This window comes from Camellia sinensis, chromosome 8, assembly GCF_055761805.1.
Source record: "Camellia sinensis isolate YWXY chromosome 8, ASM5576180v1, whole genome shotgun sequence".
Lineage (NCBI taxonomy): Eukaryota > Viridiplantae > Streptophyta > Magnoliopsida > Ericales > Theaceae > Camellia > Camellia sinensis.
In genome coordinates, this window is record NC_138968.1 from 131,619,032 (window position 1) to 131,633,260 (window position 14,229).

The 14,229-nt window shown below is 31.7% G+C and overlaps 1 protein-coding gene across 2 annotated transcripts; it reads right to left on the reverse strand.

Annotated features, from left to right (window-relative positions):
* Positions 1–1,759: 1,759 nt before the first annotated feature.
* LOC114265596 (agamous-like MADS-box protein MADS1) lies at positions 1,760–11,687 on the reverse strand. Of its 2 annotated transcripts, none has more exons than XR_014338219.1 (8): positions 11,391–11,687; positions 10,989–11,230; positions 3,571–3,652; positions 3,390–3,451; positions 3,148–3,247; positions 2,998–3,039; positions 2,408–2,750; positions 1,760–1,992 (listed from the first exon to the last, which is right to left on the reverse strand). XR_014338219.1 is itself a non-coding variant. In XM_028206419.2 (8 exons), exons 1-8 carry the CDS (start codon positions 11,397–11,399, stop codon positions 1,989–1,991), a joined length of 738 nt encoding a protein of 245 aa, XP_028062220.1. In that variant the 5' UTR covers positions 11,400–11,687; the 3' UTR covers positions 1,760–1,988. The 2 variants fall into 2 exon arrangements, 1 of the variants encoding a protein (XP_028062220.1); XM_028206419.2 differs by having other exon boundaries at positions 2,408–2,604.
* Between the last annotated feature and the right edge of the window lie 2,542 nt (positions 11,688–14,229).

The window sequence follows — 14,229 nt, forward strand, 5'->3', positions numbered from 1 at the left end:
TCAACAAGAGAAATTCCTTAGTCTAAATCAGAGAAAATTCAGTTCAACAATTATAGACCTGTAACAAACTTGGTCTCTGTGAGGAATTTCGTCGAACACTTTACTAGTATTACCTGGAAGTCGGGTTTTGGAATAGAAATTGATAAGTAAAGAGGTGGTGAAGGGTTGGGAAAATAGAGAAAATTCAACTAGAGAAAATTCTCTAGTCCAAACTAGAGAAAATTCAACTAGAGAAATTCTCTGGTCTAAATCAGAGAAAATTCAATTCAACAATTATAGACCTGTAACAAACTTGGTCTTTGTAAGGAATTTCATCGAACACTTTATTAGCATTATCTGGAAGTCGGGTTTTGGAATAAAAATTGATAAGCAAAGAGGCGGTGAAGGGTTGGGAAGATAAAGAGAGCTTGAGAGAGAGTGTGTGGAGTTGGAGGCCAAAAGAAGAGAAAATAGAGAGAAGAGCAGGACTCGAAGAGGGTGGCGAGAGTGCAGTGGTTAGAGAGGGTGGGGTGGCAGAACATGGAGACGAAGTAGCGGAAAGAAATGAAGGAATTGGAGAGAGCAGAGATGAGGGAGGGCGGTCCAGGAGACGATGTTGGAAGAGGGAATTCATAGATTGGAGTTTGTTGTTCTTCTTCTTCATCTGCCATTGTTGAAGCTTAGTGATACACAGTATAGAGAGAGAGAGAGAAAAAAAAAAGTGTAAAAGGCATCATTGATCTGCTCATCATGATGTTCTAGGAAAATCTCCATTACAATCTAAAATAACATTGAAGACTTTAGACATCAAAAAATATTATTGTGGACCTCTCCTCCTACTAAAAGTTGGGCAAAGATCTTAGACTAATTTTTCCTATTTTATTTTAAATATTATTTTTGTTTAAAATTATATATATATATATATATGTAAAAAAAAAAAAATGAAAAATTCAAGGGGCACATGACCTCCGCTATTGGCCATGACTAATGTATTAACTATTTTAAATTTTGTTAAGCAAACATCTAAATGCTTGTTAACAAGGCGGTTATTCTCGCTGATTAAAAAGTAAAAAGAAAAGAAAAAAAAGTTCTTATTGTCAGGGCAGTTGGAAGGTGATTCATAATCAAGGTAGAAATAAAATACTTTTTATATTATGACATAGATAAATGATAATAGTCAGTAAATTATAATTAAGTGCCCAGCCAAATTGATAAATCTGTAACACTATATGGAAAAATTCAATTTTCATACTTCTTCATAAACCCTTATTTATTCTCTTTTTTCGTTTTGTTTAAACTATATCAATTAATTATGTTGCGACTTTTCATGCCAGTTTTGTAACCAGAGTTTTTATTTTTATTTTTAATTCTAGTTTTTTGGTGGTTGCATTTTCATCATGTTTAAAAAGATCGAAGTAGTAAAATTTTTAAAAAAACAAATCCAGAATGCTCATTTTTCTTTTTCTTTCAAAATATTAATTATTGAGAGGCTTGGTTTAGGATATATAAATATCTAAACAACATTGACCCTGTTTGGTAGGGCTTATTTCCAGCTTATTTCAGCTTTTAGTTTAATTTAAGCTATTTTGATATGTTTAGTTTAGCTTAACAATACAACATATAGCTTTTTGTAAGTCAAAAATCAACTTATTCTTTAAGTGGGGACGGAGAAACTTAATTTATAAGTAAAAAATCAACTTATATTTACAACTATAAGTTATAAGTTGTTAGGTTATAAGTTATAATCACTTTCCCACGACTTTACCAAACGGGACCATTATTATCTCTATCCACAATTCTATAAAATAGTGCAATTAGAGAATCACTTTTACAAACTAACACCAAGTACCTGCATTTTACTTGGCTTTGGAGTTGGAATATTTAATTGCCCCTTATATATATATATATATATATGTATTTTAACAAAAATAAATATAGTTCTGATTCTAGATTAAACATTCAAGGGCAGATACAGAACACTTGATCAAAAGGCCTCTCTCTCAATATCATCAACTGCACCCAAAACATCACAAACAATTAAAAATAAATAAATTAGTATTCAATAGCTAAACTAGCAAAACAAATACAAACACATCTATTTAGGGACTAGTATGCAGCCAAACACATCTATTCCTCTCTCTCTCTCTCTCTCTCTCTCTCTCTCTCTCTCTCTCTCTCTCTCTCTCTCTCTCTCTCTCTCTCATGTTTCAATTAATGCTTGGGAGATAATTTTTGCCTCCATGAAATTGGAGGCATTATATATTATTTTTCCTCCTTTCTATCATACAGTTTTATTGCCCCAATATCATCAAGAAACATATATGGATACAGGTTATCTAATATGGGAAAATCTAGAACATGATATGGAAATTGGAAAATCTTTAAAAAAAAAAAAAAATGATTGTGAGATTAGAAGAAAGAATCTTACACTAGTTGGAGTTGTGTTTGGTCGTGGCAAGAGTAGTGATGATTCGGAGGGGGAGGAGAAGGTTCGAGGAGATTTACAGGAAAGAAGTTTCGAGCATCATAAGCCCCCATACCACCACCGCCTCCACCTCCTGCTGGCATCAAATTCATTTGCTCTTGCTCTTGCTCTTGCTGTTGTGCTCTCTCATTCTCAGCTATCTGCACAATGCCATTCCAAACACTTCATTTCCATAAATGTGAAGTCAAAAATTGAGAGAGAGAGAGAGAGAGAGAGAGAGAGAGAGAGAGAGAGAGAGAGAGGCCTTTGCCCGCAGATACATGTTAGCATTTTGCAGCTCAATCTCCTGCCAATGTCATGAGAAAACTAGCTAGGTTAAATAATCATACAATTATATCATTCTTGGTTTTGGTTTTGGTTTATTTACTACTAAAACTAAAACATGATATATTAACATTTGCAACGTAAATTAGACTGCACTTCTTTTCTACTTCCTAAAACTAGGTGTTCAGAATTTCTCAAAAACCTTCAATCCACTTTCTAAATAAGAATATGACAAGCACGAATGGATTTAGAATAGATTAGTAAGTTACCCTTTTTTGCATGTGCTCGATCTCCGCAAACAACAATTCATTCTGGTAGATTACAAACTTTGTTATTCCACAATGGAAAAAAATTTCAAAAGAAAAAAAAAAATAAATGCACTAAAAAAAAAAGAAGAGAGAGATTGGAGTGGATGTTACCTTTTTTGATCGAACCCGACTAATGGCCTTCTCCAATCTGCTCTCCAGATTCTTGAGTTCCTTAAAAGTTAAAGAGCTGAGAGCTTCTCCCAAAATGTGCCTGCAAGTAAATATTACAATTTTATTCAATTATATGCAAATCTCAATCACTCCTACTTGAAAAAAGAAGAAGAAAGTACTTCAATTCAATGCATGAACTTGAATTTGAACTTAATAGAGTAATAGTATCTCTTGGATTTTACCTGTTTGAATTCTGTATGTCCTTGATTTGTCGACGCAGCTTGGTCGATTCTTGCTGGTAAAACTGATCCAATTCACATGTAACAAAATGAAAAATACCCCAATTTCGCTTTCTATATGATCATCATTATATGTTAAACAAACAAAATTATTTGTACAAAATAAATACATAAACCAGTTTACTTGAGTATTAGCTTCAGAAACAGATCCAGTATTTGGGACATCACTACATGCTTTCTTGTACCTTTCAATTGTTGCCCTAACACTGCAAATACAAACATGCAGACAGTAAATTTTGATATAATGACATTGATTTGTTGAAGCATGACTATAAAATTATATTACATCCAATACATTTAAGCATACAATTTAATAATTCTCTTTTTCTAGCTAATTTTTTTTTCCCTGCTAAACTTCTACTTTTGAATAAAAAATAAAATAAAATTCAATGTTTAAGATAGTGTAAGTAGTTTCATCTGGGGTATATTAGGTATTTTATAATAAATATATCAATATATCATTTTTTTTTATAAAATAAATAATTAAATTGGCTGGGGGGTAAAAAACTAAAGAACATAACATATGGATGTTAGTGTCCTAGCTAGAAATATTGTTCATTGAACAGATTGGTTTGATTCTAAGGTGAACCAAAATTCAAACCGATCTCTACGATTCTAAAAAATTAGGACCTAAATCAAATCATGAAATCTTTAGAACAAACTGAACAAAACCGCAAAATCATGAGTTCAGTTCCAATTTGGTTTCTCAGTTTTAGGATAATAAAATTCATTACTAGATCTAGACTATCCATTTCAGCAAAAATTCATTGCACCTACAAAAGCATTACAAAAAAATCCACAAGCATATTTCAAACGTTTAGAATATTCTTGAAATTAGTTTTTATAAAATGCATAAAGACACAACGAATTCTTTATATTTTATAGTATAGGATTGTAATTTTTAATTATATTAATAGTATAAAAATTAAATAAATAATAAAAAAATAATACATAAACACAAACCGATGGTTTGGTTTAAACCGATATTTTTGGATTTTAATCAATGAACCAAATGATAATCAAGTTTGCTTAATTAAAGTTCAAGAATGAGATGGATATAGGGTTCATTAAAGTTCAACCATAATCAATCATATAGTCGAATGAGATGGATAGAAACTTCATTAAAGTTCAAGAATTCGAGTTTCTCCTCTTACTATGATAGTTATATATATATATATATATATTTTTTTTTGATAAGCAAAAGAGAACTTTATTGATGAAGAAAGCAGAACAAGCATAAAACTTACATCAATAAAGAGGGAAGTGCAAAAGCATCACCGCTGTCCTTAACAATCCCAACTATGATAGTTATATTTTGTTATATTTCACTATACTAGACAGAGAGGGATGAGTTTTGATAGTTATATTTTGTTATATTTCACTATACTAGAGAGAGATAGAGATGAGTTTCCCACTGATTTTTTACTGGGCGAATTTCACTGTAGCAAAAAAGTTTGTTTATTTCAAACAAACATGTTTCACATCACATGCATAAGCGTAATATGTTTAAAACATTACATCCATAAAGATAACATATATGCTAATTAATATTCATGAAAATAATTAAAAAGATTCATGATTAACTCACCATACATCTAATTTGAATTACTGTTTATTAATATCCGAACATCTTATAAGACTTCAAAACAAAAAGTTTTTCTCCGACAAAAAAAATATAATTCAATGACCAACTCTATAGTTCAAGTTGGTGTTAACGGTCATGCGCCAAATCCCACTCCTAGCATTGCAGGGTATTTTAACATACACACTCATGAATATGTAACATGTATTATCAATTTGGGATGAAATGAATACCACAAAAAATATCCAACTTACTCTTTATAAAAATTGAACTTGTAGTGCTACGTAACCACTAGACTAAAGCTCCTATTTGCCTACTCCAAATTTATCTTTTAATTATAAATAGGTAATATAGAATATGAAATATTAGGTATTTTTATTCATATATTTACTTATTGAAGGGAGATAATTACTCAAGCTCATTTGTACCAGACTCAGCTTGGTAAGAAGAAGGTCTCCTTTCTGAGGTGGGCCAAGCTAGAGGCTCAACCTTGGCCCTTTCCCCACTTTGAATTGGGCAAGGCCCTGGGCCTAGCCTTAGCCTTTCCCTAATCTGAAGTGGGTTGAGCTAGAGGCTCAGCCCTGGCCCCTACTCCGAAGTGGGCAAGGTCATGGGCCTAATCCTAGTACCCATCCCCACTCTGAAGTGGATAAGTCCATGACTTAGACTCTTACTCTGAAGTGAGTTAAGTTGCGTTGAGCTCTAATAAATTAACCAATGCCATGTGAATGAGGGGCGCGTAGTGCTCGCGAAAAATGGAACCGCTCAACAAAGTCTCTGTTTTCCTCCAATGAGGAGTGACCTTGTTAGCGGCTGAGTGCTAGGTGGCAGAGAGAGAAACTTGATGAGCAAGTCAAGCATTTCCTATAAAAGGTAATCTCGCCTCCCTGTAGAAGGGATCCGAATTTAATTACGCTATCTATATACACTCGTCTTCTCTACCCTCTCTCTTTGGCTTGACTTTACCATAGGAGGAGTTTCTGATCGAACACCAGTCGAGCAACCTCACTGTTTGTTACATGTGTAGGCGTTCTTCCCTCGGAGCATGAGGGTTCGTCCACAAAGCACACTCACACTCTATATTGCAGAATTGAATCTGCACACTTATGAAAATATTTTACTATTCAACTCACCAACTACAATTGTGGAAACTTATCCACAATACTTATAAAATTTTATATCTAATGTTTTCTTATTTTGTTATTGAAACATTTGTATCAATAAATTAATATTTTTTTTATTAGTGACTTGGGATATTTAAATTAGTAAATTTATTAGGGAAAATTACTACTCAGAGAATATTTTCAAAAATTACTCCAATATAATGAAAAAGTTTATAATTTTAATTATTAATATTTATAATATTTATCAATTTTTTATATTTTTTTTTTGAAATTCACCAAATAGTAGGGTTACTCAACCATGTAGCGGTAAGTTATGGACTCTCACACAGGCGAAAATTTGAATCCATACTCCTAACACTGGGTACGGTTTGCCAAAGTCTGAAAGGTTCGTCCTACCAACTATATGTACTGTCGTCTAGATAACTGACCTAGAAAAAAGTGGAACCTGAGATCTCAGGACTTATGCCCTAAACTCTTACCAAAAGTCGCAACCGCTTGGTTAATTGTCCCAATTTATTAAAAGTATATTATAATATTCATAAATGTATATTTTTACATAATTTATGAATATATTAAGAAATTTTCTAGTATTAGTTATTAGTAGTATTTTGTGCAACCCCTTTATATCAACAAGAAGCCTGTTAAGCCGTCAGTTGGCGAAAATTAAAAAAAAAAAAAAATTACACTTACATTGTGTCTGTAAAAATTAATTATAAATTAATAAAAAATTATAATTATAATTATTAATATTTATAATATATTTTTTATCTTTTTGTAATGGAGAAACTACATGCAGATAAGAGTTGACAAAAAAAAATTATTAACATATGGAGAGGTGTAAGTATAATTTTTTATTTACACCCTACCGCAAATACATTTACATTCTCATATATTTATATACATATATATTTTTTTAACTCTCAACTCCATGACCCTTTTATAATTAGGCCAAGTTTGAGAAGTTCAAAATAATTCATTTTTTTATCTTTTTTTTTTATCACATCACCTTTCTATTTTTCTGCACATCATTTTATAAAAAAATAAAAAATATACTTATTTAAATTATCCCAAACAACCCCTTAATCTTCCTTGACATCACTGTCAAGTTATTTTCCAAAATTATACAAAACTATTTGTTAATAGAAAAATGAAGCATGTACGGAATGCCGCTCTACCAGTTGCAAACCTTAATTTTGTCGAGCCACAGATTGGTTGTCTCCTGCCAAGCTGGCACAAGATCCCACGATATGATTGGCTCGAATATCTCTGCTTTCAAGATTTGATTGCCATGTGTCACTACACTAAAGCTATATACACAATATATATAAGAAAAATTAGTGATTGGTCGTTGAACATCATGATCGTACACAGACGAATCACAAAACCCCTGTGTGTCTCATATTTCTCAATTATTTAATTATTCAAATATAATAAGGGAGTCTTCATTTAAAGATTAGTTTGACATAAATTAAATAATATAAAAAGTCATTATCTTATTTAAATCATATCATTTTATTTAAATTATATCACCTCTCTAACACATCACATTAAATCCAATCCAAACCTAACTTACATAAGTCAAAAAGTGTATATTTTTAGAACATTCCAAGTCAACCTTAATTTTGGACAAATTGCAACCATTAATTGAAAATATAAAATAGTTATAATATCTTCAAATCTTACTCTTTTTTTTTTCTTTTTTTTTTGTTATTGTTGTTGTTGTTATTTTCTCTCTCTTATCTCTCATACATAGTTTATAATGTCCGATATTAATTTAATTAAATCACAATTAATCATAAATTATTTATTATTTATTATAATTCTTAAATTTTTATTATAATTATATTTTAGATCATAATGAATTTTAAATTCTTAATTATTTATTATAATTTTAACTTTTTAAACTAAGAGCTATTTTGACAATAGACTAAAATAATAAAAAAAAATTTCAAAAATTCACTACGAAAAAATCAACTATTCTCTCTTCTATTTAGTACATATTTTTGTCAAAATTTAAAAAGATAACTAAAATAATCAATTTTCAAAACAATCCTAATTTTAATTATATTCTAGATCAATCATTAATTATTATCTATTTTAAATTTTTATTTAATTATATTTTATACTTTGGTATGTTAATTTCATCTTATTTTTTGTAGAAACTAAGCTAACTCTAAAAAATGGTGCGTGTGACCTTGCGTACACCTTTCGCTAATTTATATAGAAAAACTAACGATGACACTTTAATCTAAAACTACATGAATGCTTTTTGACATATTTGAGCTATTGAGGAGTAAATGTTATAGTGCCTGTTTGGTGCAGCTTAAAAGCTGCTTATTTCAGCTTTCAGCTTAATTTAAACTATTTTGATGTGTTTGATTTAGTTTATAACTTATAGCTTATAGCTTATAGCTTTTTGGAAGTCAGAAATCAGCTTATTCTTTGAGTAGGACAGAAGATGCTTAATTTATAAGTCAGAAATCAGTTTATGTTCATAGTTATCAGTTATAAGTTGTTTCGGCATAAGCTATAAGCACTTTCCCACAACTCTACCAAACAGGACCATAGTCTCAAATCATGATCGGATAAAATGAATTTAATCTTTATTTTTTATCAAATACCTGCTTTGTAGTTTTTCCAAATTATATTACATGTAAAAAGTATTAATTATATATAAATAATTTGTACGTGGTATGCCGTTTATGTGAAACTATATCTGTGAGTCTGTAGAGAGAAAGAGAGCGCATCAGAGAGCAGTCATCAAAGGAGCCACGCTCTTCCCCATGCTCCCAGAAGACCTCAAGAAAAAGTACACTAACCCCATTGGCTCTCACTTGTTCCTACATTTGTATATAAATTAAGAGTAATGCTATTTTAACTTAAAAATTATATTTATATTTTAAATTAAATGATCAATCATCCATTTACTTTGATGTTTTATTTTTTTTCTTGTATTTTTTTTTAATTATTAATTAATCATCTCATTTATACATTATTAAATTTAGAAAATAAATATAGAAAGTATACATGTATATCATTTTCAATAAAGTAATTACAAAATTGAATATAATTCTCACTATAAAGAAGTATATATTCAGAATGAATCTCAATCAACAATTACACCTCTTTGACTTATTATATGTTCTTAGTATTAGTGCTTCATATGAAAAGATTGTATCCATTATTGATTATTGTATTCTTAAACATTTTCTTAGTTTTCTCCGATCTCTCTCTCGCCTAACCTTTAGGTCTTCTTTCTCTTTCTCTTTCTATGTAGTTTTTGGTTAGTTTGGATGTCTTTAGTCTTTGGCTGAACGTTTAGCTATTAACTGAACTTAAAAAAGAAAAAACGTCTGGCTATGCTCTCTCTCTCTCAACTTTTACTTTGAGTACAAAAGATTCATAAATTTATGAATAATTTATGAGCTTTTTAGACAACAAGCCCCTCTTGAATTTAAAATTTTCAAGCACATTATCTCAAGAGCTTGGGAACACAAACAGACAAAACATCTTTGAATTTAAAAAAAAAAAAAAGCAAGACAAACCTAAACCATTACACGAGTTATACACAAAAAATGACTCTTCATTAACTTTTCCATGTAAATCTGTGACATACATATACTACCACTTTTTTTGCAATTTTGGTGTCTCTGAAAATTCTTTTAAAGAAAGAGAGATTTAACATTTGAAGAAAACTCATTTATCTTCCATATGTCAGATCACTATGCGAAATTTTAATCTTCACAAGGTCAAAGTTTAAGCCAAACAAAAACGTTTTTTTTTTTTCTCTCACTGTTTTGAGAATTAAAATTTTTTTACAAATAAAATAAAAAGAAAATAATGACATGAAGTGAGAAGAGATGTTAAACTTAAGAGAAGAAACTCCAGTAAATGAGTCATCAGACAGCACCTTCTTGTCAGCCAATGAAGAACTGAATACATTCATAGATGAATACATATAACCATTAAACCCTTAGATAACATAGTGCCACTGCCACACCCTTCTTAAGTTCTTATGTCGTTTGTTACCAGAGAGAGGGCAAAAAATCCATGATGCCCATTTTCATTTTTTATTTATCAACAAAAAAGAAAAATAAGAAGTTGATAAAAATAAATCAAAGCAAAATCCATGGTACCCATTAATTAATAAAACCCTAATACATAGCATTGACGGTTTGAAACTAGAAATTTTAATTAAATTTTACTCAAAAATCCAATAATAATTTTGAAACCCTAACCTGCAATTTTTATGAGCTCTTTCATTGATTACTATGCTTTGTTGAACTGACATGTTACAAAGGTAGCGTCAAGGACGTATAGGGAATGGGCAAATCAGGGCACGACAGCTTGTATCAAAATTTTTCCTCAGATACATGACGACATATGAAGAGAGAGAAAGAAAGAAAGAGAGAGAAAATGATTTCCTAGACTTTGAAATCTTCCCAACCCTACTAGTTTTATCTACTGAATCAGATCTGAGTATCAATCGAGCAAAGAACTGAGAAGAACCATGAAAAAACGAAAGAGAAATGTGAAATAAATCTCATAAAGGGTGAGAGAAAACAAAACATAAAAGAAGCAAGAAAGAGAGACATGTATGAATCTTTGTTAGAGAGAACAAATCTTAAGTTCCTAACTGCATAGAATCATTATTATTATATTTTTTTCTTATGAGAAAATCCACCAAGAATCTATGACATATGACACGATCCATCAATATGTCTATCTAAATTATAAACAATAAACTAATTTAAAAGCTAAAAATGCTTTGATGGGACTGAAAACTGAATGATGAATTGAGATCTTGATGAGAATAGTCAGAAATGAAGGCAAAACCTGTTGTTGGCGTACTCGTAAAGCCGGCCGCGGCTTGAGAAGACGATAAGGGCGACTTCGGCGTCACATAACACCGATAATTCATAGGCCTTCTTGAGTAATCCATTGCGGCGCTTACAAAAAGTGACTTGGCGATTAGTTGTGTTTTCGATCCTCTTAATCTCAATCTTTCCTCTTCCCATTTTTCTTTGGGAAGACCCTTCTTCAGATTCTTGATTAGGGAAAACCATCATCTTCCAAAGCTGAAAAAAGCAAAACAAACTTCAATTGATTTTCTTTTCTTTTATTCTTCTTATCATAAGAAGGTATTGGATTTGAACCTAAATTGGAATTTGAGAGCTGAAACAAAAGCAAGAAAATTTTATAAACATCCAAAATAAGCAAAACAAGAATTATAGTTACCGGTTGCATATGCTTTGATTTTTTGCTCAATAAATTGATAGGGAAACCTAAGGAAAAGGGATGGTCACAAGACTATCTTCTCTTCTTTTTTAAATAATTTTTTTTTTTTTTTTGCAAAGGAGAGTTGTAGAAAATGGAAATGGGTTGCCCTAGAGATGAGTATACCTATTTATAGACAGAGAATAGACCCTCCAACACACTCCTCTATTATTTTTGTTGGATTGATAGATACAAAATACTTTATACTTGTGTTTGTAGGTAAGTTGTATTCAAGAAGAGAGAAGAGGGATAAAGAAGGTATTGAGTTTAGTTTTCAGATCCATTAAGCATTCATTTTTCTCTAGTATGGGAAAAAGCAAGGGTGATAATGAGAGAGAGGTTCTTTTGGAAAGTGACTACTAATGGGTTTGAATAGGACCTAGGTGAAGTTGCACTCAGGCTTTACTATCAATGGAGTGGAGAAAAACAAATACTAAATGAGAGAACCTTTCATGTAATTTGCATTTTTTATTTTGGAACTTTTTTTCTTCCTTCAAAAATTCTCTCTCATCTGCCCGTTTGGAAATTGGCTATTATAGTTGTTTTTTTTTAAACTTTTACTAAAAAAATGTGTAAAAAATGAAAAGATTTTTTTTTTTTTGATCAGCAAAGAAAAATTTCATTAATCAATATGAAATTAAAGGTACAGGAAGATGAAATGCACTGAGAGAGATTCGGAAGGTACAAAATACCCCTACTACTGCTACTCGCAACCATACAACCAACCCCTTGGCCTCACGATTTTTTTTTTTTTTTAAACATAAAAGTTAAGAAGGACTTAACAGAAATTAAAATACATGATTCCCCACAAAATCAACCCACCAAAAAACCCAAACAGCTTTAGCAATGCCTCTAAACAACAAACTAAAAAAACTATTCTAACAGCCAAGTTGCACTCCCAAGGCCAACCACCCACGCCTATGAAAACTGAATATTTTATTCGCCTAACTCAAGTTCAACAGCCCAGGACCTACGCTGCTACACTGCTTCACACCCATGCTACTACACACCTGCTACACTGCTACACTCCCATGCTACACAGCTACAACACTACTGCACTCCAGACAACACTGTTACACTCCCATGCTGTTAGACACCTGCTGCTACACTCCCTACACCCACGCCTATGATGCTGCACTCCCAAGGCCATCCACCCACCTGAACACAGCTCATACACCACGCCAAGACAGCTCATACACAATGCTGCTGACCAACGCCAATGCTGCTGTCCACCCCACCGGAAAACTCCATAGCCAACGACCAATGACCAAGGCCACACCACCGGAATCAACCAAGGCCACACCTCCATTGATTAACCCAAACTCACCCACGCCTCCTTGTCCAACCCCTTGCTGGCCGACTACTCCGAAATGTCCACCTCTGTGCCGACTCCTCCCTTCACACAACCGTTACAAAACTCGTAAGATGACGACCCAAACACCGATCAACCGCTGAGACACCTTTGGACGAAGCTCACCCCTCAAACTCCCACTCGAAGAGGAGCGCTCGAATGAACACCAGACAAAACTATGGTAGAAGCAGAACGACACCTATGATACCCCAAACAAAGCATCGATACTACTACATAATTCTGAACCATAGTTCACCCCTCAAGCTCCGACTCGCGAAAGAGCGCACGAATGAAGATCCTAACCACATTTGGACGTCCTCAAGCCAGTCCAAACCAACCTCTTCCTCTATAATGACCCTTAATCCAGGCATTCCTTGATGATAACAACACACCACAACTCTGCAGCAGCCCACAAAGCATACCAAGGTGGGAAAATAATGAGGGAAATCAAGTTTATTAAAGGAAATTAACAAACAAACACAAGAAAGAACTGGGCCAGCCAACCACCATAGCCGAAGGCGGCGGCCGGCCGGCCCAAAATGAGGCCCGGGGAGGAGGTTTTCAGAGAGAGAAAGAGAGGTTTTCAGAAAGAGAGTACCTACCGGCTTAAAACAAGGATTAGCTATATGTAAAAAATGAAAAAGATTGATATAACAATTTATAGTGACTTATTAATTTTCTGGATAAAAATGACTGTTCCCAAACATAGCGTAGTTGTGGTTAAACTACACTATTAAAGCTCGGTAGGTTGAGAATATGAATAATAAAATTATTTTTGATTATGGATAAGTTATTGCTAGTTGAGAATATAATTTAAATAATAAAATAGATTTTGTCTTTAACAATTTAAATTTTTAAATGAATTGATGGTCAATTATTCAATATTGTTCAATAATGTAATATAATATTAGAGCAAACATTAGATCAAATGATCCTATTTAGCCAATTACCAATAATTATAATATTTTGTATGCATTTGGCCTGTTTATGAAATGGAGTTTGGCTACACTTCAAGAGCTACTCTTCTATTAATAAGATTCAAACTTTTAGAAGAATTGATAGTTAATAACATAACACTAAGATTCTCTCTAAGGAGCATGCTAATTATTAATATTTTTATAAGAGTATATAATGTCAAATATTTATAATTTTAAAACAATTTTTATATATTTTTCAAAATACTTTTATATATTACTATACTATATATATATATATATATATATTTTACACATTTTTAACAATAACTGTTTTTAGCGTTGCTATGGGTGCAATACTTGAGTACTTGAAGGGTGAGGTTGAGTATTAAACTATCTAAAGTGCTAATCTAATAATTAATAATTCATTTTCATCGATAAAAATAAAAAATAAAAAAAATTATTTTTAGCATTTTGTCATTTATAGGCTCTATTTGAGAATAAATTATTTTAGTTAGTTATTTGGTTTTTTACA